We start from the raw sequence: 22,331 nt of genomic DNA, 5'->3' as shown, positions 1-22,331 counted from the left end.
AGTGAAATATAATAACATCTTTTCTTACTTAACATAGTAGTAGGAAGATATGAAATTTCTTCTCTGATGAATTCTGTTTTTTTATTAAAGAATGGAGAGAATTATGCTAAACGAAATAAGCCAGTCGGAGAAAGACTAGTATCACATGATCTCACTTACATGTGATATCTAATGAACAAAATAAACTGAGGAACAAAGATATTAAAGCATACAACAGACTGATGTATTTCAGAGGAATGGGGTTAGGGGAGCAGGAAAAGATTAACCAATTAATTTTTATGCATATATGCATAGCCCATGGACAGACATTAACAGGTTACTTTAAAAAGAGGTTTTACATAAATATCTACTTCCATTAGAAATATCCGTAAGAAATAAAGACATCAGAGCCCTAATACCATGTAACATAAAATTTAAATTTACATAGCTTTTCCGGACCATATATACATACTGTATATTATGTATTTATTTCTGTGATTCTTGGTTGCTAGCTAGGTAACACTGAATTTTACATTTGTGATTTCTGCTTACAAATCTAAAATTGTAGAATTTTCCTAAAATTGTGCTTATATAAATAGCTGAATGCATTTTAAACTAATGTAACCTAATTGCATATCCCAAAGGCACCAAACAATTTGTAAGTCTAATACTAAGTAATTCAGATTGCTGCCTGCTATATATGTACCTTATAATGCATTTATTATCACACCTTTGTCTGATAGTTTGTTTGAAAGTGAAATGTGTCACAATGCCATGTCCTTGAGCAATCCCTAAAAGTCTTTTTGCTCTCTCAGTAACTGCTGTCTCCTGATCTCTTGACAATTTCTCAGCAGGTGTGTGCAACAAAACAGCTTTCAAATCAATTGGCATAGTGAGTGTAAACTTCATTTAGGAGTGTCAGTTATCATCATAAAATATTATTTCCTTAATAGGTATTAAATGTTACAGCAAAGAAGAAATAAATTGATGGAACAATTCAGTGAAGTCCTGGTATGTTGATTTGGAACTGCATAGTGACAGGCATTTTGGTGTGAACAAAGTGAGTAAACAAAACCAGGCTAGCCATTGTGACACTGGACACTGGACCTCATATTCATCATTTTGGCTTTGAAATATGTATAATTAATGTATGTCTTCCTTGATTGCTGATTCAATAAATCTGATTTGGCTATTTCCATATTTATTAAATTTTACTGTTTAGTATGTTAAATAGTGTGTCTTTTTCAGCTACAATATTGCTTACCAAATAAAATGTCTAACTTACAAAATATTAGTTTACTTCATTTTAGCTTCCATTTAATTTTGCTAGGGTACATAAAGTTGCAAGCCACTTAATAGATTTTTGGCATAAATATCCACATTATATGGGTCCATATTGCTTAAACGGCTTTATAATATGCTAGAAATAAAATTTTGCTTGGTATCTAGAACTAATCCATAATATGTTGGCTCAACAGAGTCAATCAAATGGAAATTCCTTTATTGAAATATAATTGTAGTGGAGCTCATTATTAACATTCCAGGGTTGACAGTGACATCGGCATAATTCAGGTGGAGCAAACAACCTTCCTTTAGTAGAAAAAAATTCTAGTTTGCATTTTTTCTCTTTCTAAAAGAATAATAACAGCACAATAGTAACAGAATTTTGACAATGCTGTCATTTTGAAATTAGATGTAGGGAATCTACCAGATCTCTTTTTTAGCTAATTGGAAGAGGGATATGGAATTAAGATTCACATTCTACTGGGAACTTGGAGACAAATTAAAATGTTAGATATAATTAAATCATAGAGTTTGAAAGGACTTGAGAGGTCATCTATTGTCTCAAATCACTTCCATCTGAGACAGAACAAACTTAAATCATCCTTCCATGATTACTACTTGAACCCTTTTAAGGATAACAGCAATTAGCTCAGCAACGTAAAGCAATGTTTTTAAAGATTTTCATCATTGGAAACTTCATCCTGATATCTAAATATCTCAAGCTTCAGAAAAACATATTTGAGATGCCATCAGTTTATATGGAAAGAGAAATATTTAAGACCTTTCAATGAGGAATTCAAAAGCTGTCCATTTGTCCATTCAAGGTTTCTGTGTTCTAACCAGAAGGAAGTCCCTATTTCTTTAACAGTGTTTATTCTTGGGTTTCCTTTCAAGCATTTTTGTTATTTATGATTCTGCAATAATATTGACAAATCTATATCACACTTTATTGACACCAAAATTAGAAAAGAAGCTTTCAAAAATGTACTTCATTAGAGTTAAGTTCAATAGGTGAGCTCCTCATTGTTCCTACCATTATATATTGTATGTTTTTGTGTTCTAAACTTCTGCAACCCTATACCACCTACATGTTTTTTCCATTGTCATAATTAATTCCCAAATGTGTTCTCCTGCTCACCCTGTTAACCTACATTTACCACTTGGATTTTGTTTTATTAAAATGAATTTGTACATGTGAAGAGTTAAAAAAATTATTGGGAGAACTGAACTCACCTTAGGAGTGAAGGTGGCATCATTGATGGAATGCATGTGACCATAAAGTGACTGCTCACATTTGCCCTAGGAAGACAAAGCAGAAATAAAGTCCAATAAATTCCATTCAATGTGTAAAAATAAATTGAAGGATACTTAATTGAATTTGTTTTCAAGCAATGTTTTAGTCCAATAATAAAATTAATATAGTCTCATGATAGAAAATGTTAGCTTTTGATATCAGCTACCATTCAGAATCAGTGCTGTGCTGATGAGTGTGCCACCAGGGATGGTACCTACACTGAAATTCTTGTGCCCTTGCTTTTATACCCTTGCACTGGTGGTGAAATCTCACCAAACGGCACCATTATGCCATTAGTACAGTTTTCACGCCATGGGGCTGAATAGTGAAGCCCATGATTTCTACCGCTGCTGAAGGTATGGAGTCCTTTCTCTTTTTTTTTTTTTTAGCTATAAGATTTTTTTTTAATTTCAAAATTTTCAAAGTTTGGCATTGTAATCATTACAAGTATAAAAATGTTATAACACATGCACAGTAGTATTTTTAATACAAAATAAGCATTTGTTTTGTGAAAACCATACTTCACATGTACCCATTCAGCTCATGTATTCTAAACAAAGCTAAAATTAACTACAAAAATGTCTAAGCTTCAGTTTAAATGATTCCAGGAAAATTGACCCATAACATATTACAAAGGGGATTTTAATAGGAGAGGGATGGCTTCACTTTTACACCAATGTTCAAAGGGCATTCTTAACTATCTGAGGGAAACAATCCAAATTCTGTAGAAGAACCAGAAAATAATACACCTGGAATATGGTTGATAGATTTTTATTATGGTATAAAATTAAGATTTAATCCAATAATATAATATTCATTCAACAAGTTATTTTTCAGCGTTTAACATGTCAGAGACAATTCTAGATACTTAGGATATAGCAATGAATAAAACAAAGAACCTTGTCCCCATTGACCTTCTGGGGGAAAGGGAGGGAATGAATATTTTTAAGAGGTATACAGTATGTCAGAAGATAAGTATTATAAAAATAAGGAAAGTCGGGCAAGGGAAGGGGTATGATGGGGATTGAAGGGCAAAGGGCAAATTAAATTATCAAGTAGAGTAATGTGGTTTGACCACACTCAGAAAGTAAGGTTTGAAAGCCTAAAGTCAGTAAGGGAGTTAACCAAGCAGACATGTGGAGAAAGCATTCCTGAAAGAAGGAAAGGCTAGAGCGAATGTCTCCAGCTGAGAGTTCACCTGGAGTGTTTCTAGAACAGCAAGGAGCCAATGTGGCTAAGAGAGAAGACAGTCAGAAGAGTAGGTTTGCTCAGAAGGCTTCATCGACTCTCTTTCACTACCTTGTATTTACTTAGTCCTCTGCCCTGGGAGGCTGGAAGAGAGACTACAGAAAAGACTACAAAAAGAGATATTAAAGATTGTGGTCACCATCATGCCCCTCACTGTTATCCGACATTCATAGAATACTTGAAATTAGGCAAAGTGGGAAAGGCTTTAACTACTAAGCTCTAAACAGCACTCACCATTGCTTTAAAATAATTAAATTTCAGATATTTTTACAGATTTTGGACACGCTATTAATCCCTTTTCACAGACTGCAAAATTAGCCATATAAATTTAACTTTCTTAAAAATATACTGAACACTTTGACATCTCTCAGAATACCCCCTGCCCGTGTCATCTTGCTTCAGTGTCTTGATATTGTTATAACATTAATTATGCTGAGAACTTCAAAGCATCCAAATTCCTAAAATAGGAATAAATTAATTGCAAAGCCAAAAAGGTGAAGTATAAATTGTTATAATTAGCTTTCATATATTATTATTTTAGGAACTTTTATGGTTGTTTTTGAGAACTAGTATCATATAGTCATATCACATTACGCTTGTGGAGTGTTAATATTTAAAAATATACTTAAATTATCAAATTTGCCTCAAAATATTTTTGCATTAATAAAAGTTTTACATTTGGCCCCCTTCTAAATTGCAAACCTCTAACCCATTTGATTAATTAGTAAGGAAAATGGAGGTTTCTGACGCAAATCCTGAAGGCCAAGTTTTAATTCGGAATGGAATCTCTAAGGCACTCTTGAAAAGCCCTGGAAATATGAGGAAATAATGGAAATGCTGACGGACCACATTTGTGCTGCTATAACAAAACCTGACTAGAAGATAAATGTTTCATGAATTAAGAAAAGTTAAAAAAGCTTTTTCTCTCCAGCTTTGTTCCCAAGATAAAAGTGAATGTGCTCTTTTGGTGGTAGAGGGAATATGTGGGTTACTAATATGCTAGTCTGCACATAGCCTTAATCAAAAGCAATACCCAAACCGGGACACTAAAGCTTAGAATAACTTCTTTGATGAAATCTTGTCAGAATTGTTTCATTTCAAAGCAGTGAAAAAGAAGGAAGAGTTGTATTAAAAAAAAATCATGTGGCCTAACACGTCATTGCTCCAGAGAACCCGTGTGCATGGATCGCATAATAGTTTCTATCATTGGCCCTGGGGATCGAAACATCTGGGACTTAATTCTTGAACCGCTTCTTAATAGCCATGTAACTTTAAACAAATCACTTCACTCCCCTGTGCTTTAGTTTCCTCATTAATTCTGGAAACAAACCCAAATGTTAAATACCACTACCTGTGTCCAATGGGGTAATATTTAACCTATGGTTTTGTTTCGCAAATTAAATGAGAATAGAGTGCTTAGACAAAGTAAGAGCTTGACAAATATTAGCTCGCAACCATTGAAAATGCTGATTACTTCCAAATCAACATCTCTGCCTTTAGCTGTCTACCTGCCCCTTGAAAGGAAGGGGTCTCAGAGGCATCAGGGCTGTTTCTTCTGTTTGTCCCTCAGTCATCCCCCATGTGGTACTGCCCTGCTTCGTGGCCCTCTGTCTACTAACCCCATCCCTTGGGCACTTGGGCTGATTGGACTCAGCCAGAAGAAAGCACCAGCAGGGTGTCGACAAGAAGAAAGAGAGGACAGATAAACAACCACTGCTTCAGCTGTGATTTTGTCAGTGACCCTGTCTTCTTCCTAATTCCACACTCCTGCTGTGAGGTCCTCTCCCATGGCTACAGCCCATGTGTGTCCAATAATGCTCTTCTCCTCCTGCCCCTTCAGACCTAGAGGTAGTGCTGGCTTCCCAGGGTTGCTAGCCGTTGAGTGCCGTGTTTGGTCCCTTAACCCTGTTCACATTTCAATAACATGCAACTGGAGTTTTCCCCAGGTGTCATCTGCTCCCTGCTGGGGACCTGTCTGATATAGCCTGTCAGACGTAATACACTAAAGCAGACTTTTTAACTCACTACTTCCCAGTTGCCTACTTGATCTTTGCCAAATCATTCCCTCTGAGTAAATGGCATCACAGTTGTTCAAACAAAAAACTTAGGCAATCAAAGACCTGAGAATTAGAATACCTCTCCTTCTTCTCTCACCTCCAGCCGACTCCTCATCCAGTATACAGCTCTTCCTGAAATATGTAGCCCTGCTGTGCTCACTTCTGTCACTCTCCATCATTACCACTCCAGTGCATGGTGACAGCAGGAGCATCCTTATCGATCTACTTGCTCCTCCTCTCACCCCACTCCTCATCCATTTCTCTCACGGCCACCAGACTGATCAATGAAACTTGAATCAGATCATGCCAAGATCCAACTTATAGCCATCCAAACAATTGCCATTGCACTCAGAATAAATTCTAAACTCTTTACTTAGCTCCAAAGGCTCTATACTGTTGGTCTCCTGTCTGGCTATCTAACCTCACCCTTTACCATTCTCCCTTCTCATGTGCAGTGTTCCAGAATATCTTCATTTGTCTACATGGTCAATGCTTTCTGAGCAAAGATTAATAGCAACCCTAAAGATAGAGAAATTTGGAGAGATATAGGGGCATCTCTCCCTGAGAAATTTGTGGGTTTTGTTTACATTCTAGGAGTTACAAGACTTGAAACCCTCCCCTCCTCCCCCTAGAGGGGATTTATTTATATTTTAAAACAAATGACTCTCTCTCAATCTCTATCTCTCTCTCTCCTGGAGAAACAGATACGCTCTAATGTCATAATTTGGGGGTTTCCTTTCAGGGGGCATAATTCCACTGTACCTGCAGGGTGCACCTCGCTCTTACTGCTTCTCCCCTTGAGAAATTAGGCAAATTAACACACACTGGTGAGTAAATGCATGGTCTGAACTCTGATCCAGCAACCTCCTGTTTCTTGTCAAGATGAACAAATTAGTAAATATAAACATAAAAACATAACACTATCACATTGGCCTCCCTGTTCTTCTAACAGGCCAAGCATGTCCCCGCCTTTATACTTCCTTTTTCTCTACTTTATATGTTTTTGTGTAGCTTTAAACAGGTCCTTGTCCTTCTCATTCTGCTCTCAACTAAAATTCATAGTTTTCACTGATATCTGAAATCTAGTATTCCTGCCCCTTCTCTTACATCCTCTCATTACAGTACCAGAAACTTTAATGAAAACCCTTTCCTTTTCTTCTTGAACACTAAGGCAGACTTGAGATCAGGTGTGGCCGGGTGACTAAGCTCTGCCCAGTGAAATATGGGCAGTTATGAAATAAGTCCCATGAGGTCTTGGCCCTTAAAATATCCCACACAATTTTTCAGCTGCAGGTAGAGGGGCCCTGGAACAAGTCTGGGTTTCTGAACCACCACAAAGAGAAAAGCCACCAATTAGCACCTTCTGACTGCACATCCCATGAATGGGAACTAAGCTTCTACTGGGTCAAACCCCTGAGTATCCAGGGCTTAGTGGTTTCAACACATGTTGATACCCAACAAATAGGTCACCCTGTTTTGTTTCTTTCATGTCACTCTTTAGCATATAAATTTACTCAATGAATTTATTTTCTGATTTATTGTTAGTTTCCTTCCACTAGAATTAAACCCCACAAGAGAAACATGTCCACGGCTCTATCATCCCCAAGGCCCAAGACAGCTCTAGTAGGATCTCATAAACAGTTGTTGAGTGAAAAACTAAACTAAACTTGTTCTGGCCCAAGAGTTGTGAGTGGAAATAACATGTAATACCTCTCTCATGCTCTTTGCAACCCCACCTTTCTATTAATTAGAGGTGCAGTACTCTCCAAAAATATACGTGCTCTTTGGTAAAAAACAGCAGCATTCAAGGTGGCTGCTAAATCACCCTGGATCATAGGTGAGTATGACTAGCAGAGCCCTTCCATCCAACCTGAAGAGGACACAGACCGTGAGTAAGATGTACATGTTACTGTGATTTGGAGGTTATGTGCTACTATAACACAGCCTCGCTTAGCCTGACTGACATGAACCCTATGTGGGAAGATTAATATTATCTCCTCAAATATTAAAAGCTTTTCTATTATCTATACTGCAATGTGGAAAGCTGAAAAAATGTTGAAATAGTACATGTCAGAAGCCTAATACTCAAGACAAAAGTTTAAAAACTCTTAAAAAGTAAGTCTAATATAGAATCATTAAATAATCATAAAATATAAAATTGTAAATAATCGTAAAACAAGTAACCAGACATAACATCATCAAAATCATCAAAGAGCTGATGTTCACACACTTCATTTTCACTATAATGACTTATTTACCAATGGATTAAATAACCTTTGAAAAAGTTTAACAGATTTCAAAATATAAAGTGAGCCTTCCTAACTCAGGCTTGTTTTTTGTTTACAAGGCTATCTAAAAAAATTTATTTTTGATGTGTTAAAGTTCCTTAGTGACATATAACTTACAGTAAAATGCACACACCTTGGGGGACTTAGCTTAATGAATTTTTATCTATGTATTATCTGTGTAACTGCCATTCAGATTAAGATATAGAACATTTCCATCACTCTAAAAAGTTTCTTTATGCCCTTTTCAGTAAAAAGATCCTCACAAGTTTTTTTTTATTAACTACATTTTTTTTTGGAGAAAAGAAATACAAGGATATAGTTGAAAAAAAACACACCAAAATATTATAGGAGACTATGCAATGAAAAGTTAGTCTCTCATTGAAGGTCATCCCTAAATGCAACTGTAAATAGTGTCTTTTGTTAATTTTGTAGTACAATATGTGCCCATACATTCAATTTTTTTTTACTGTATCATGTTATCCACCTCAGTGCTTGCATAAATTAAATCATGCTATTTGTGAATTTTATGAGGTAGTATATTGTGATGGTGAAAAATGTGATACTGTAGTAAAATTACAGCATTTGGAACTCAGCTCATTGGAAATGTATTGGTAATATTTCTCATGTATAAATACTATGCTAAGTACTTCAAATACTGTAACTCTTTTAATTTCTACCATATAAAATTGGTAATATTTTAAATTCTTATTTAGAGTTGGAGAACTTTGTGAAAAGAAATTAGCATTTGCTTACACAAGTAAAATATATTACAATTTATAGATTCACTAGTTGTCTTCTTTTCTATTATTTGTCCTACCTTTTAATTTTTGTTGGCCACTGAGAATAAAAAATAACCACACTCCCTGGAAAAGACTCTTTGTTCTATAGCCATGTTAGCAAACACTAGAACTAGTTTTAACTTGTCCAATCAATTAGTAACACTTCCATAGCCCTGCTTATGAGTAAACAACCAGAACTTATTTTAAACCTATATAATTAATCAATGACAACTAACATCAGTGAACACTCGTCGAAAAGCCAAATAGCATCAGACTTAGGATTTGAAAGTGAGCCAACTGGCCAAAGAGTCAATACAGGGAACATGTTTCTAAGTCTGATATTAACCTTCTTCCACTTCTGTAAGAGACAAAATCAAGCCTCAATAACCAACACAACTACTCTTCTAAGCCTGACCTAACCTCTATAACCTACACAATCAAAAGTAAACTCTTCCCCAAAACTGAAGATAAGATCAGCAATTGGGCTTGCTCAACGAGTACAACTCTGACTAGTATAACTCTTCCTCACTTAAGTATATGATGAACTCAGGGATTTTTGTTTGTTTCAAGTATTGAGTGGAGGTTTCATCTTTTGATACCACAGAGAGGGTGAGGGGTGTATTAGTTATGGCTGCCATAACAGAGTACCACAGACTGTGTGGCTCAGACAACAAAAATTCATTTTCTCACAGTTCTGGAGGCTAAAAGCCTAATAGCAAGATGTTGACAGGGTTGGTTTCATTTTGAGGCCTCTCCTTGGTATGTAGGCCATCTTCTTCCTATGTCTTCACATGGTTTTCCCTCTCTGTGTGTCTGTGTTCTAATCTCCTCTTCTTATATGGACATCAGTCAGATTGGATTAGGGTCCATCCCAAGGACCTCTTTTACCTTAATTACTTCTTTAAAGACCCTATTTCAAATATAGTCACATTCTGAGGGAATGGGGGTTAGGTCTTCAATATGTAAATTGAGAGGACACAATTCAGCCCATAACAAAGGGCTGGAGAGATATTTATTCCACTACTCATAAAATACCTTAGAGTGCAATAGCCATTAGGGCATTAGCCTGTTGGAAGAGTTAAACTGTGACATTATCTGATAGTATTTATTGCATTATATATATAATTTACATATATTACATTAATATACTTTGAGTTAATATTCAATCTCAGAATAAAAAGTTCATTTTTATGTCATATCTGAGCATATATTTAATTAGACAAACTAAGAGCACAGGGTCCACAGTAATACTGCTTGAATTTGAACTTGGGCTTTGCTTTGTCCTTGGAACACTATGAGCCTCCATGTTATCATCTGTAAAATAGGAATAACCTACATGATGGCATCATCATGAGGATTTCAGTAATTCATGTAAAGTGCTTAGATTGCTTCCTGAGACATAGCCAGTGCTCAGTAAATGTTAATTGTTAGTAATAATATGCAGGTTGCAAGCTCTGTGATAGCAGGAATGACTTCTATTACCTTCATCACCTCATAATTATAGATGCAGAGATGAGCTGGCTCACGAGAGGTATTTCATAATTATTTTTGAAGTAGTAACACACACACACACACACACACACACACACACACACACACACACTTTTAGGTCTTTCCTAGGAAAGATGTTAATTTCCTAAGTTTGCCCTTCATCAACTTTCTTTTTTAACATGTAACCTCTGCCTTTTCAAGGCAATTCAGGAAAATGTGTTAACCTCTCAGGATTTTTTATTTTATGAAAGAATCTTCAAGGAGAAGCACTAGGAATGGAGTCCTAATCATTGAATTTCACACCCATTTGGCAGTTGCACAGAATACAGTTGTGCATATACACTGCTTTTCCTGTGAACAGCACCTCTGTACCTCCCTCCACATTCATCCTGCAAGCTCCTCACATTGCAATACAGAGGCAATGTCTCCCCAGAGTATTATTTCTTTGCATGTTCCTAGAAAATAACTGTTTATAGTATAAACTTAAAATAATTGCTTATTTTAAAAACTTCAAAAATTCTCTAAATGAAATTTATTAAAGAGAATTATATTGTGCAATTGTGCTATATGCATTTTACTTCATATTTTCTAATCAATTAAAAGTATATATATATATATTTACATATACACACACACACACACACTAATAAAAGAGAAACATGCAAATTGACTGTCACTTCTCAATGCCCACCAGCCAATCAGGAGTGAGTATGCAAATTAACCCAACAAAGATGGTGGCGGCCCTGCCCCCAGCCACTCTGGGCCTCTGGGCAGCACGCATGCAGGTGTGGAGCAGCCAGGCAGGGTGGGACGCCTGCTATGAGGGGGAGGGGGGCAGAGGGAGCTACAGGAGCGGCGCTCTGGCCAGGGCGAAGACGGAAGGCAGTGGCCAGAGTGAAGGCCTGGGTCCTGGGTGCCAGAGGAAAACCAGTGCCGGCAGCCAGGGGAAGGAAGGCCTATTGCAGAATAAAAACTTATATCAGCTGTGAGAAAAGCATTTCATTACCAGCTATCTGTAGATTATTTCCATTACAGGTATTACCTTATTAGCAAGTTTAAATATTATGCCAAAGAATTTTATGGAGATCCTTTTTTAATTGAACAGGGTCAAATATCTAATATAACAATTTAACATTTAGTTTTTGCAAATTTTTTAAAAAATAACTTTGTGAAACCAAAGAATTTTAACCTAACAGGTTTATATATTGATTGTTAAAGAAAAATATTCTCTATTACTATTACTGAAATAATCCCACTGGCATATAAACTGAAAACATAATCATTAGCAAGCCTCCTGTTTTTTTATTTTATTTCATATAAATAACTAACCATGTCTGTGAAAGATTGATTGCAGCTTTTAAAATATTTGCTGAATCCATGTGTAATTAAGATGAGTTAAATATGCAAATTAAGCCTAATGAGCTTCATTTATTAATGTTAGTTTGCCTTGCCTCTACAAAATCTCTGTGAATTTTTTCAGCATATGGTATTTCTGATTGCTTTGTTTTGGGGTGAACTGCTGAAGAAACAAGCTTTTTTTCAGGAGGAGTAAAAGCTTTTGCAGAGGATCTTAGAAAGATCCCATTTAGAAAGAAGGGTTTTTAAAAAACGCTCCCAGGAGCATTAAAACTGAATAAAATGTTACTATTTAGTTTTTTTTCAACCATCTTCATTTAGATTACATTTACTTAATTCAATTTCATCCAAGTTGCAACCCCTTTGGGAATTTCCTTCAATGAAGACAAGCACTTTGTCACAATATGTCCACAGTAATGAATAGAATGCAGAGCCTGGGTGGAGCGGGCAGCATATAATGAACCATAACATGTTCTGGAGAAGTGCCTTTCCTGTACACAACTGCAAAATTTCCCCACATTAACAAACCGAACCTCTCGCTGTAAAGCCACCAGCCTCATGTAACTCATGTGGAGGACATTCAGTGAGGCATTTACAAGAAACATAGTTATTGGAAACAATGCCAAGGAAACATAGTGTTAAGGGTCAGAAGGAAACACAACTATTATAGTTCTGAGTCAGTTTCACTAGCTCTTTCCTGATCAGGGCAAGAGGAAAAAAAATAAAATCTCAGGGCAAATAGATTGTAAATTTCCACAAATTTGTGTTATCTATATAATTCTCTCACCATTGTACCCCACAATTCAAGTTACCAAGATTTGATTGCCTACTGAAGGATTTGCTGTGTTGTTGTTTTTTAGATTTACTTTGTTGAAGTCTTAAAATTTATTTTTATTATTGACCCTACAGATGTCCCCACATCATCCCAGCCCCACACCCCTGCCCTGGCTTTCACCACACAGCTGTCTGTGACCATGGGCTATGCATATATGTTCCTTGGCTCATCTCGTCACCTTTCTTATCTGGTCGCACCCACCACCCTCCCCTTTGGCATTCCTCCGTCTGTTCCACTGTTCCATGCCTCTGGTTCTATTTTGTGCATCAGTTTATTTTAATCATCATATTCCACATATAGGTGAAATCATATGGCATTTATCTTTCTCTTACTGGCTTATATCGTTAGCATAATAATATCCAGGTTCATCCATGCTGTCACAAAGGGTTAGAGTTCCTTCTTTTTCATAGCTGCATAGTATTCTATTGTGTAACTGTACCACAGCTTTTTCATCCACTCAACTACTGCTGGGCACTTGGAGGATGTGCTATTATTTTTAATAAAGAATTTTTTTCTAGTAGAAAAAAGGGTTCTTTTTTTCAAGGTTTCTGAAAGGAGATATTTATATCTATATCTATATATAGCCATAGCCACATCTATATCTAAATATGTAATATTTATAATGAAATATAATATTTCAATTGTGGTAAAAATACAAAGAACACATATAACATAGGATGTATCCTTATTATATAAAGTTAAAGGCAGGAGTTAGAAAGCATAGCATTTATTCCAAAAGATAATTTAAGAGGAAAATGCTATAAGTGTAAATTTGTGAACCAGGTAGCTAAAACAGTTAAAAGAGAACCCTGAACTATCCTAGAGGTGGTAAGTATAAGAAGCAGCTTATTAATTTGCGTAAGTATAAAATGCAAATAGACTAATTACCCAAACTTAAAAGATTTTCAATGGCAAAAGAAACCACAAACAAGACAAATGATAAAAATGTTTATATATAATCTTGACTATTTCTTGAGAATAAATTCTAAGAATAGAAGTTATTACAGCAGAAATTATAGATTCCTAATGTTTTTAATACATAATGTAAAAATGTCCTATTGATCAAATTTATTAATTTTATCCCACAAATTTTTTGAAGACCAGTCTTCTACCCCTGACCCAAATAAATATTATAATTTTTAAATTAATGTTTAATTATTTATAAGTTCTTTTATTGCCAAATATATGATCAAAGTTTAAAAACTTCTAACAATACTTTTAAAGTCATTTAAGCATTTCGGATTTTATTTATAACTAGAGGCCCAATGCACGAAATTCATGCAAGAGTAGGCCTTCCTTCCCTCAGCTGCCGGCACTGGCTTCCCTTTGGCATCCGGGACCCGGGCTTCCCTTGCAGCCCCAGCTTCGTCCAGAAGGTCATCTGGAAGGGTGTCTGGTTTAAATACCATATTATGCTTTTATTATTATAGTTACCAAAGAATGATTATAATACTGAAAAAGAGTAGTCACCCGACCAGTCTTTAGTGATTTCCCTCCCTAGAGATAACCAAGTTGGAATTTCTTTAGTTGTTTTATTTTACATAATATTAGTATTCACCTCCATAGCCCTGAATGAAATTTTAAACTGCTATTAACGGATGCACACATATTAGATGCTATTTTTGATTTTCTGTTTATTATGGATAATTTTTAAACTATCTTAAAATAGCATCTCATTTCCCCTCATCTTATGCTTTTAATATAACATTTATAGTTAAATTAACACTCTATGTTTATACTATTATATTCTTAATAATATTGTACATCCCTGAGGGGACCCGACTGCGAGAGGGTGCAGGCCGGGCTGAGGGATCCCCCTCCCCACCCCCAGTGAACAAATGTTGTGCACTGGGTCTCTCGTTTTCTATGTATTAGAAGAGATCATTCTGGCAAGGTATAGGGATGGACACAGGATTACAGAGGTGACCATGTCCCATTCTGCCATGAGGAATTTACAGTGAATTGTTTGAGAAGATGGGAATAGGAAGACTATAAAACATACTAACGACTTCCTACTAAGAAGCAAGCATTGTTATTCTGTAAGGTACTGGATTCTGATATTTTAATATACTGCTGGATTTCAGTTTGCCAAAATTTTATTATTTTTATATCTATATTCTAAAATACATTTGGGCTGCATTTTTCTTTTACTTTTTTGCTATATTTCAATATCTTTGTCATTCCAGTTTTATAAGATGACCAGGATATAGTTCTATTTTTTTTCATGTCCTAGAATAGTTTGAACAGCATTAGTATTATCTGTCCTTTGCAGGGTGGTGAGAGGACTCATTCATAAAGTCATCTGATCCTAGCACCCGTTTTAATATATTTTTATTGACTTCAGAGAGCAAGGGAGAGAGATGGAAACATCAGTGATGAAATGGAGTCACTGATTAGCTGCCTCCTGCACACCCCATACTTGAGATCAAGTCCACAACCCAGGCATGTGCCCTTGACCAGAATTGGACCCAGGATCCTTCCGTCTGCATACCGATGCTCTATCCACTGAGCCAAACTGGCTAGGGTGCTAACACCTGCTTTAGAGGTTAGATCCAGTTCTTTCCAGAATATGGTTCTATTCAGGTTATCTACTTATTTTGTTTTTTATTTGTTTCAATTTTTAAAATTTATAATTCTCTAGAACATTTATGTTAATAAGTATTAAATTAGTGTTACTCTGCTAGGCACTGGTCTAGTTTCTGTGTTAATTTTATTCCCATTTGAAATATTTTAAACTATTAGTATTAATCATTTTAAAGATCTAGTCCTTATACACTGATATTTTCTCCCCCTTATTTCATGTTTGTATATATTGTGTGTGTATTTTCCAATATCTACTGGGTTTATAGGACTGTCAATTTGTCTTATAAATTGGCATGTTATGAAATCACTGAGTCACATTATTTCCTTCAAATCTGTCCTTCTTTTAGCCTGTTTCAAAGGTGAATTATTTGTACTTTAGTATAGCTAATGAATTTTTATTCCTGTGGAGTAATAGATTTTTTTCTTAATTTTTTTATTCCAATTCACACGGCTGTCTAGAATACATCTACTGGAGAGAATGAACTTAGTGCTGTGAGTGCTGGGGACGGGGTGCCCAAATCTGTGGAAGAGACTTGGTGTGGTTTTCTTCATCTGAAGTCTGCAGAGCTCCTTCAAACTGTATTGACAGAGGTCTAGTCAAGTTTGGAATAAGTTTGGTTACATATGTTCTGATAGTTTCTTCTGAAATACCACTTATATGTGTGATGGCTCCTTGTTTTCCTACCTCCATAACTATCATCTTCTATGTCATTTTTCCAACTCTTTTGCTCCTTTGCAAACTATGAATGTCTCCATTCTCTTCCTCCACTCCCTGGAAAAGGTATTTAAAGTTGTCTTTTACATATTGATTCAGTTTTCTGTGGTATCAGTTCTACTACTGCATAGTTAATATGTCATAAAAACAAAAGGAGACAATCACATATGTTTAGAATAATTTAAAATTTTGATCTTGGAAGAAGGGGACTGGGTAGAAGTAGGCAAAGGGGGGATGGGGACATCTATCTGTAATAGAGTCAATAATAAAAATAAAGAAAAAAGGTACATTTTTAAGATAAATTTTAAAGGATGGACAGAATTTCAGAGAGGGGAAGATGGTGTTCAAGGTAAAAGAAGCATAGGGCAAAGGCATGGGGAGAGAAAGTTTCTGTCATGAAGAGATGTCAGGCCACAGGGCTGCATGGCTGTGACACTAAATGTGTGCACTTCATATAAGCAGATAATTAAACAGATAGGTCATAGGGGGAATTATTAAAGGTCGTGATGAAGAAACTGCACCCAATGTGGTGGTAGTGGGATTTCCTAAAATGTCTATGACTGTGAATGACATGATTAGAACTGTTCTCTTTGAAAATCTCATCAAGTCCCATCTTATAGTAAAAGTAGAGGCTGGAGTCAGAGTCCAGTAGTCTGGACGTCCAAGGGAAGGGTACTGAGCCTGTGAACCAGGGAGGGGCAGTGGGATGTAGACAGTAGGGAAAGATGTAAAAGGCAACGTAAAGAGCACATTTGCAAGATTGAACAGATGATGAATGCTTGGGAAGCTGGAGAAGTAAATCCAAAGATGACTATGTTTCCCACTCCATGATGTTGGAGGACGATTGCCCTAAAACCAAATTTGGTCACAGGTTCAGTAGACCAGCACATGGAGACCTTCACGGTAACTCTTCAGACTCATTCCCCTTTGTTCTTTCCCTTTTTAAAAATTTTATACTCTAGTCAAAGCAAATTGCATATGGCTTTACACATCATTGACTTTATAAATGCTGTCCTAGTATCTCCTCTTGGAAGTGTCTTTACTTTTTAATGCCCAATTTTTATTAAAGACTGAACTGAACTACCCACCTCATTCGAAGCATTACTTCCGACTCCCCCACACAACATGAATTGTGACTGTGTTAAGATAGCCCGTTAGTGGTACCTCTAGAACAGCACTAATCACTGAGAAGAGATATTGTTTTATTCTCCTTTTAATCTTCGGGACATGGATTTAATCCTCAGCAAGGAGCAGGTTCATAATGAATAATGGAGAAGTTGATAAATAAAATGTATAAAATGACATGGCTACTTTGAATCCGAGTCATTAGGAAATAAAGTTGTAATTTACTGAAATAAACAGTAACCTGAGAAATTGGGGTAAAGGCCCATGTGAATAAGTGTAAATATGACTATGAGGTGGGCTGAGTGACAGCAACTTCATATTATTACCGACATAAAGGAGCTGAAGCCTAGGACCTGGATGGATTGGAAAAAGGGACAGAGAGGAGAGGGACAATGTTAGAAATAAAAACAAAACAAAACAAAAAACCACCACATTGTCAATATGATGTTTATATTTTTATTGATGAATTATAAATAAGACATTTCTGCTGATATAAGGGAGGGTTAGATAGTAATGTTGTAAGGCAAGGGAAAGAAATAAAAAAGTAGAGTCAGCAAATCTAGGAGATTCTTTTAAGGATTATGTGCTGAAGGGATGAAACCAAAAAGCCAGGAGTAACTGGGTTGAGGACTTTGTTGTCAGCCATGGCCTTCTTGGTGGTGCCCATGTTGACAGGCAGAGAGAAACAATTTAGAGAGAGGAAGAAATTAAAGATGTAAACAAATGAAAGGGCTTTATGGAATGTTTCAGAGAGGTGAGGCTTTGACAGTGTAGAGAAGCACAAGGAAGAAAATGTGGATTGAGATAAATTTTAAAGTAAAGAGGAGGAAAGGGAAGTCTGTAACTGCTGCATGGTCTTCTCAGAACTTGATGAGTTTATTCTCTGAAAATTTGGGAGTGCCTGGATTTATTATTAGAGCTTCAGTATGATATGGAAGATAGAAATAGTTGTGAGAAAAGAGTTAAACAGTAAGCATATACAAGGAATTAAAAATAATGTACCATCACACCTGTCAGAATGGCTATCATCAATAAATCAACAAACAAGTACTAGCAAGGATGCAGAGAAAAGGAAACCCTTGTGCACTGGTGGTAGGAATGCAGATCAGTGCAGCCACTGTGGAAAACAGTATGGAGATTTCTCAAAAAATTAAAAATAAAAATGCCTTTTGACCCAGTGATTCCACTTCTGGGCATATATGTGAAAAAATAAATACCACAAACACTAATTAGAAACATTGTGTTCACTGCAGTGTTATTTACAATAGCCAAGATATGGAAGCAATCCAATTTTATTTTTTATGGCTGAGTAATATTTCATTATATATACATACCATATATATATATAACGTATATATAATGAAATATTACTCAGCCATAAAAAAATAAAATATTATAATTTGCAACAGCATGGATGGACCTAGAGGTATTATGTTTAGTGAAATAAGTCAGTCATAGAAAGGCAAATACCATATGATTTCACTTATTTGTGGAACCTAAAGAATAAAATAAACAAACAAAATTAAAGCAGACTCATAGACACAGAGAACAAACTGATGGTTGCCAGAGGGGAGGGGGTTGGGGAACTGGGTGAAAAAGGTGAAAGGATTAAGAAGTACAAATTGGTGGTTACTGAATAATCACAGGGACGTAAAGTAGAGCATAGAGAATATGGTCAATAATATTGTATTAACTATGTATTATGCCAAGTGGTTACTGGAAATATTAGGGGGAGCACTTTTTAAAGTATTTGGTTATCTAACCACTATACTATACAACTGTAAACTGTAATTAAAAAGGTACATTTAAAAAATACATCAATGAGGGTCTGGCTGAGTCCTGGAATAAGAAATTACAGTGGATCCAGTAAGTATGATTTTGTGCATTTATGTAAATGTACAGAAACAAAGTGGTTAAGGAACACAAATCCTATTGCATGAGTTTCCAGATTAACTCCTCAACAAAAGGAAAATAAAAGGAGTTTAATTAGTTGAGTCTATATACAGGGATCAGAACACAAGTTTTGTTCCTGTTGTAGCAGAATTATTGAATATAGATTGGAAATACATATTTAAGTATTTCCTTCACTGAATCAAACATAGTCACATAATCATAGGAGGAGCTGCAAAACTGAACTGAATACTTGGCAGAGAAGGAATAACAGCAACCTTAGCTCAGTAGAGGGATAAAGATACTTATCCATGCACAGGTTCTGCATCCATGCTTACCAAAGAGATGCTTCTGAACCATATCCGCCTTTGGGGAGGTTGTCTGTAACGGGCTCTGGGGAAAAGACCTCAAGTATTCCTTCAATGTTTTCCTCCTTGGAAACAAGTCCCCCCCGCCCCCGTGGAAAAGGGATGAATGTGGAAAAAGCATTTCTTACCAACAGATGGTAGTACTATTGAAATGGCAGACCACATTTCTGGTTGTGTAGACTTAAAAGTAATGTCATTAGATTTGATAAAATGGAAAAAGTCAAGGAACAATGTAGGGTAATAATAAGAATTGAGAGTTTTTTCACTGCAAGTGGAAAAAGGTATGAAAATGGTTGCAATTAGTTAAGTGTAAGAGTTTTGAAACTAAGTAAATAGATGGTAGAATGGTTTCAAGTTATGATGAGTTGTAAGGCATGTCTAAGTGATGGGGTAGGAGAAACAAAGTGACAATGCTTAGAATCCATGTTGAAACGTGTGAGCCAGTGGCTTTCAACTGTAGGCGAACAGTTGAATTACCTATGAAGCAAATTTAAGAAATATGATGCTTGGGCCCTCTTCAATGAAATTAGAATCTCTGGGGGAAAGCTGTTGGAGAATCAGTTTTTTAAGCTTCTCAGGTGATTCTAATGTATAATCCAGGCTAAGAACCATTATATCAGGCAATAAAGGAAGGAAGAAGAGGATAAAACAGGTATTGAAGACAGTGATAAGTGTGGGATGGTGTCCTGAAGACAGAAGACAGGACAAGAAAGAGCAAAGGGCAGAAGGAGAGCAAAGAGAGAAAAGGGACAAAGTAGGAGAGATGACTGAGTGGAGAGAGTGGAACCACAGCCTGAAAATGGCAGTGGGAAGAGTCCACCCATCAGGGCCCCCAAAGTCAGGAGACATGGGGAAAGAAGAAAGTAGTGGAGGGGGATGTCAAATGCCTGGTGTCTTCAGTGTACAGACACATTTCACTTAATGACATATTGATGAAGTGAAATTCATTTGTAGCTAAAAAAGGTCAAATGGACTTTTTAGGTGTGGAGATGGTTATATTCTTAAAAGTAGTCTCAGGGAGAGACAAGGAAGAAATTAAAAAAAACTCAAGTAGCAAGAGCCAAAAATGAAGGGCCAGTGGAAAGTTTTACCAGCTGCAGGACACTTCAGGGGCATCAAAGCCAAGAATAAGGGCGAGAATAGCATGGAGGAACGCCAAGGATCAGAGCCAGAGTTGAAGAACTGAGCCATGATTTTGAAGCTAAGAGTGAAGAATAGACCATCAAACTTCAGAGGGAAGGTAGGGGAGGGTGGGGGTGTGGGGGAGAGATCAACCAAAGGACTTGTATGCATGCATATAAGCATAACCAATGGACACAGACACCAGGGGGGTGAGGGCATGAGTGGGGTGGGGTGGGGGGGCAATGGGGGGATAAGGACACATATGTAATACCTTAATAAAGAAAAAAAATTAATAGAGTGAAGAACAAATACAACAGGGCCCAGAGCTTGATAAACCTGATGTGGAACCAGAGGGAAATGGTCAGAAGAGTGTTTCCATGGTGATACAGCTTTCTTGATCTCTGGTGATTTTAGGCTGAGATGGTCACACTTGCCTCACCCCCTTCTCACAGCCTTTCTTTCTTTAATGCGGTCTCATAAATATAAGAAAATGAAATCAGTGGGAGAGAAAATACACTAAAAATGTGGAGATATAAAGTAAATGTGAGTGGTAGGCTGAGAATCCTGTAGGTACTGGGTTAAGGAAGGTGAATTATTTACCTAGGGTTGCCATTAATGAAGGACCACAAACTAGGAGGTTTAAGCCAACAGAAATTTACTTGCTCAAAGTCCTAGAGGTTAGAAATCTGAAATCAAGATGTTGAGAGTGTTGGTCATCTCTGTTGGCTTTGAGGAAGATTCTGTTTGTTGCCATCATTTCAGCTTATGGTGATGGCTGGCAATCTTGAACATTTCTTGGTTTCCACTCTCCGCCTCCATCTTTGCATGGAATTCTCCCTCTGTGAGGGTTGCATTGGTTTTGGCTGCAAGATTTTGGCCTGAAGAAATTGTGTCTTGCAGAGTTTGATTAATAAAGAGGATGAGCATAACAATGTTCCTCTGTTATCCATAAATATTTTAAACATTTTATGTAGCTAGTTCTGTAGAACTTATTGGAGAAAATTCTGGGGCTAGGATCCCTTACTAGTGCCCATAGGTAATGCATATATAATCTGATAAAAGGGTAATATGCAAATTAACCATCACTCTGACACAAATATGGCGGCACCCATAGTGGCCTGGGTGGGACGCTGGCATCGTTGCCCCGGTGACAATGCCAGCGTCCCATGCCCCAGCCTCAGAGGGAGGGAGGGCTGCAGACACAACATGGGGCTGCTGGGCTGGGGGTGTGTTGCTGGGCTGGGGGCATGCTCCCAGAAGCCGCTTCAAAGCTCAGGGCACGCCCCCAGCCCAGCGGACACAATGCAGGGGGTCCTCTGCACATGAGCTGCAGAGGAAACACCTTTTCTGACTGCTCATTGGCTAAGCTCCCTATATACTGCCACTTGCAGTGTTCTTGGTAACTTGGGTAATAAGAATCCAAGAAGGTGATCTAGGGGTTTTCCACCTCACTCCTGGAGGAAAAAACTAAGGTCCACTGCTGGAGGGGCTAAGAAATGTCATATCCTGCCCTAGCCAGTTTTGCTCAGTGGATAGAGTCTTGGCCTGCTGACCGCAGGGTCCAGGTTTGATTCTGATCAAGGGCATGTACCTAGGTTGCAGGATCCTCCCTGGCTGGGGCCCAGGTCAGGGCTCATGCAGGAGGCAACCAATCAAAGTGTTCCTCTCACATTGATGTTTTGCTCTGTCTTTCCCTCTCTTTTCCAAGCTCTCTAAAAATCAATGGAAACACATCCTCAGGTGAGGATAAAAAAAAAAAAAAAAAAAAAAAAAAGAAAGAAAGAAATGTCATATCCTATGAAAGACACATCTTGAAAATGCCTAAAGTAAGTTGTCATTTTTTCGTGGTGAAGGGACTGGAGTCTGTGTTGATGAAAACACCTTGGTGGCTGTGGTGACTGGCAGTGGCTGCAGCAG

The 22,331-nt window shown here is 37.0% G+C and overlaps 1 protein-coding gene across 1 annotated transcript in view; it reads right to left on the bottom strand.

Annotated features, from left to right (window-relative positions):
- LOC307106541 (sperm-associated antigen 16 protein-like) overlaps positions 1 to 22,331 on the bottom strand; it is a gene marked incomplete at its 3' end in the record, with an annotated part of 592,327 nt that overhangs the window by 206,622 nt on the left and 363,374 nt on the right. Inside the window, exon 6 of the mRNA XM_079783103.1 lies at positions 2,497 to 2,562. Within this exon, the coding sequence (XP_079639229.1) occupies positions 2,497 to 2,562 (66 nt within the window). The remainder of the gene's footprint in view (positions 1 to 2,496; positions 2,563 to 22,331) is intronic.

The sequence above is a fragment of the Cnephaeus nilssonii genome, assembly GCF_951640355.1.
Source record: "Cnephaeus nilssonii genome assembly, chromosome: 10".
In the NCBI taxonomy this organism is placed as follows: Eukaryota; Metazoa; Chordata; class Mammalia; order Chiroptera; family Vespertilionidae; genus Cnephaeus; species Cnephaeus nilssonii.
The sequence above is the reverse complement of the archived record's forward strand: the minus strand, read 5'-3'. Positions and strand labels throughout refer to the sequence as shown.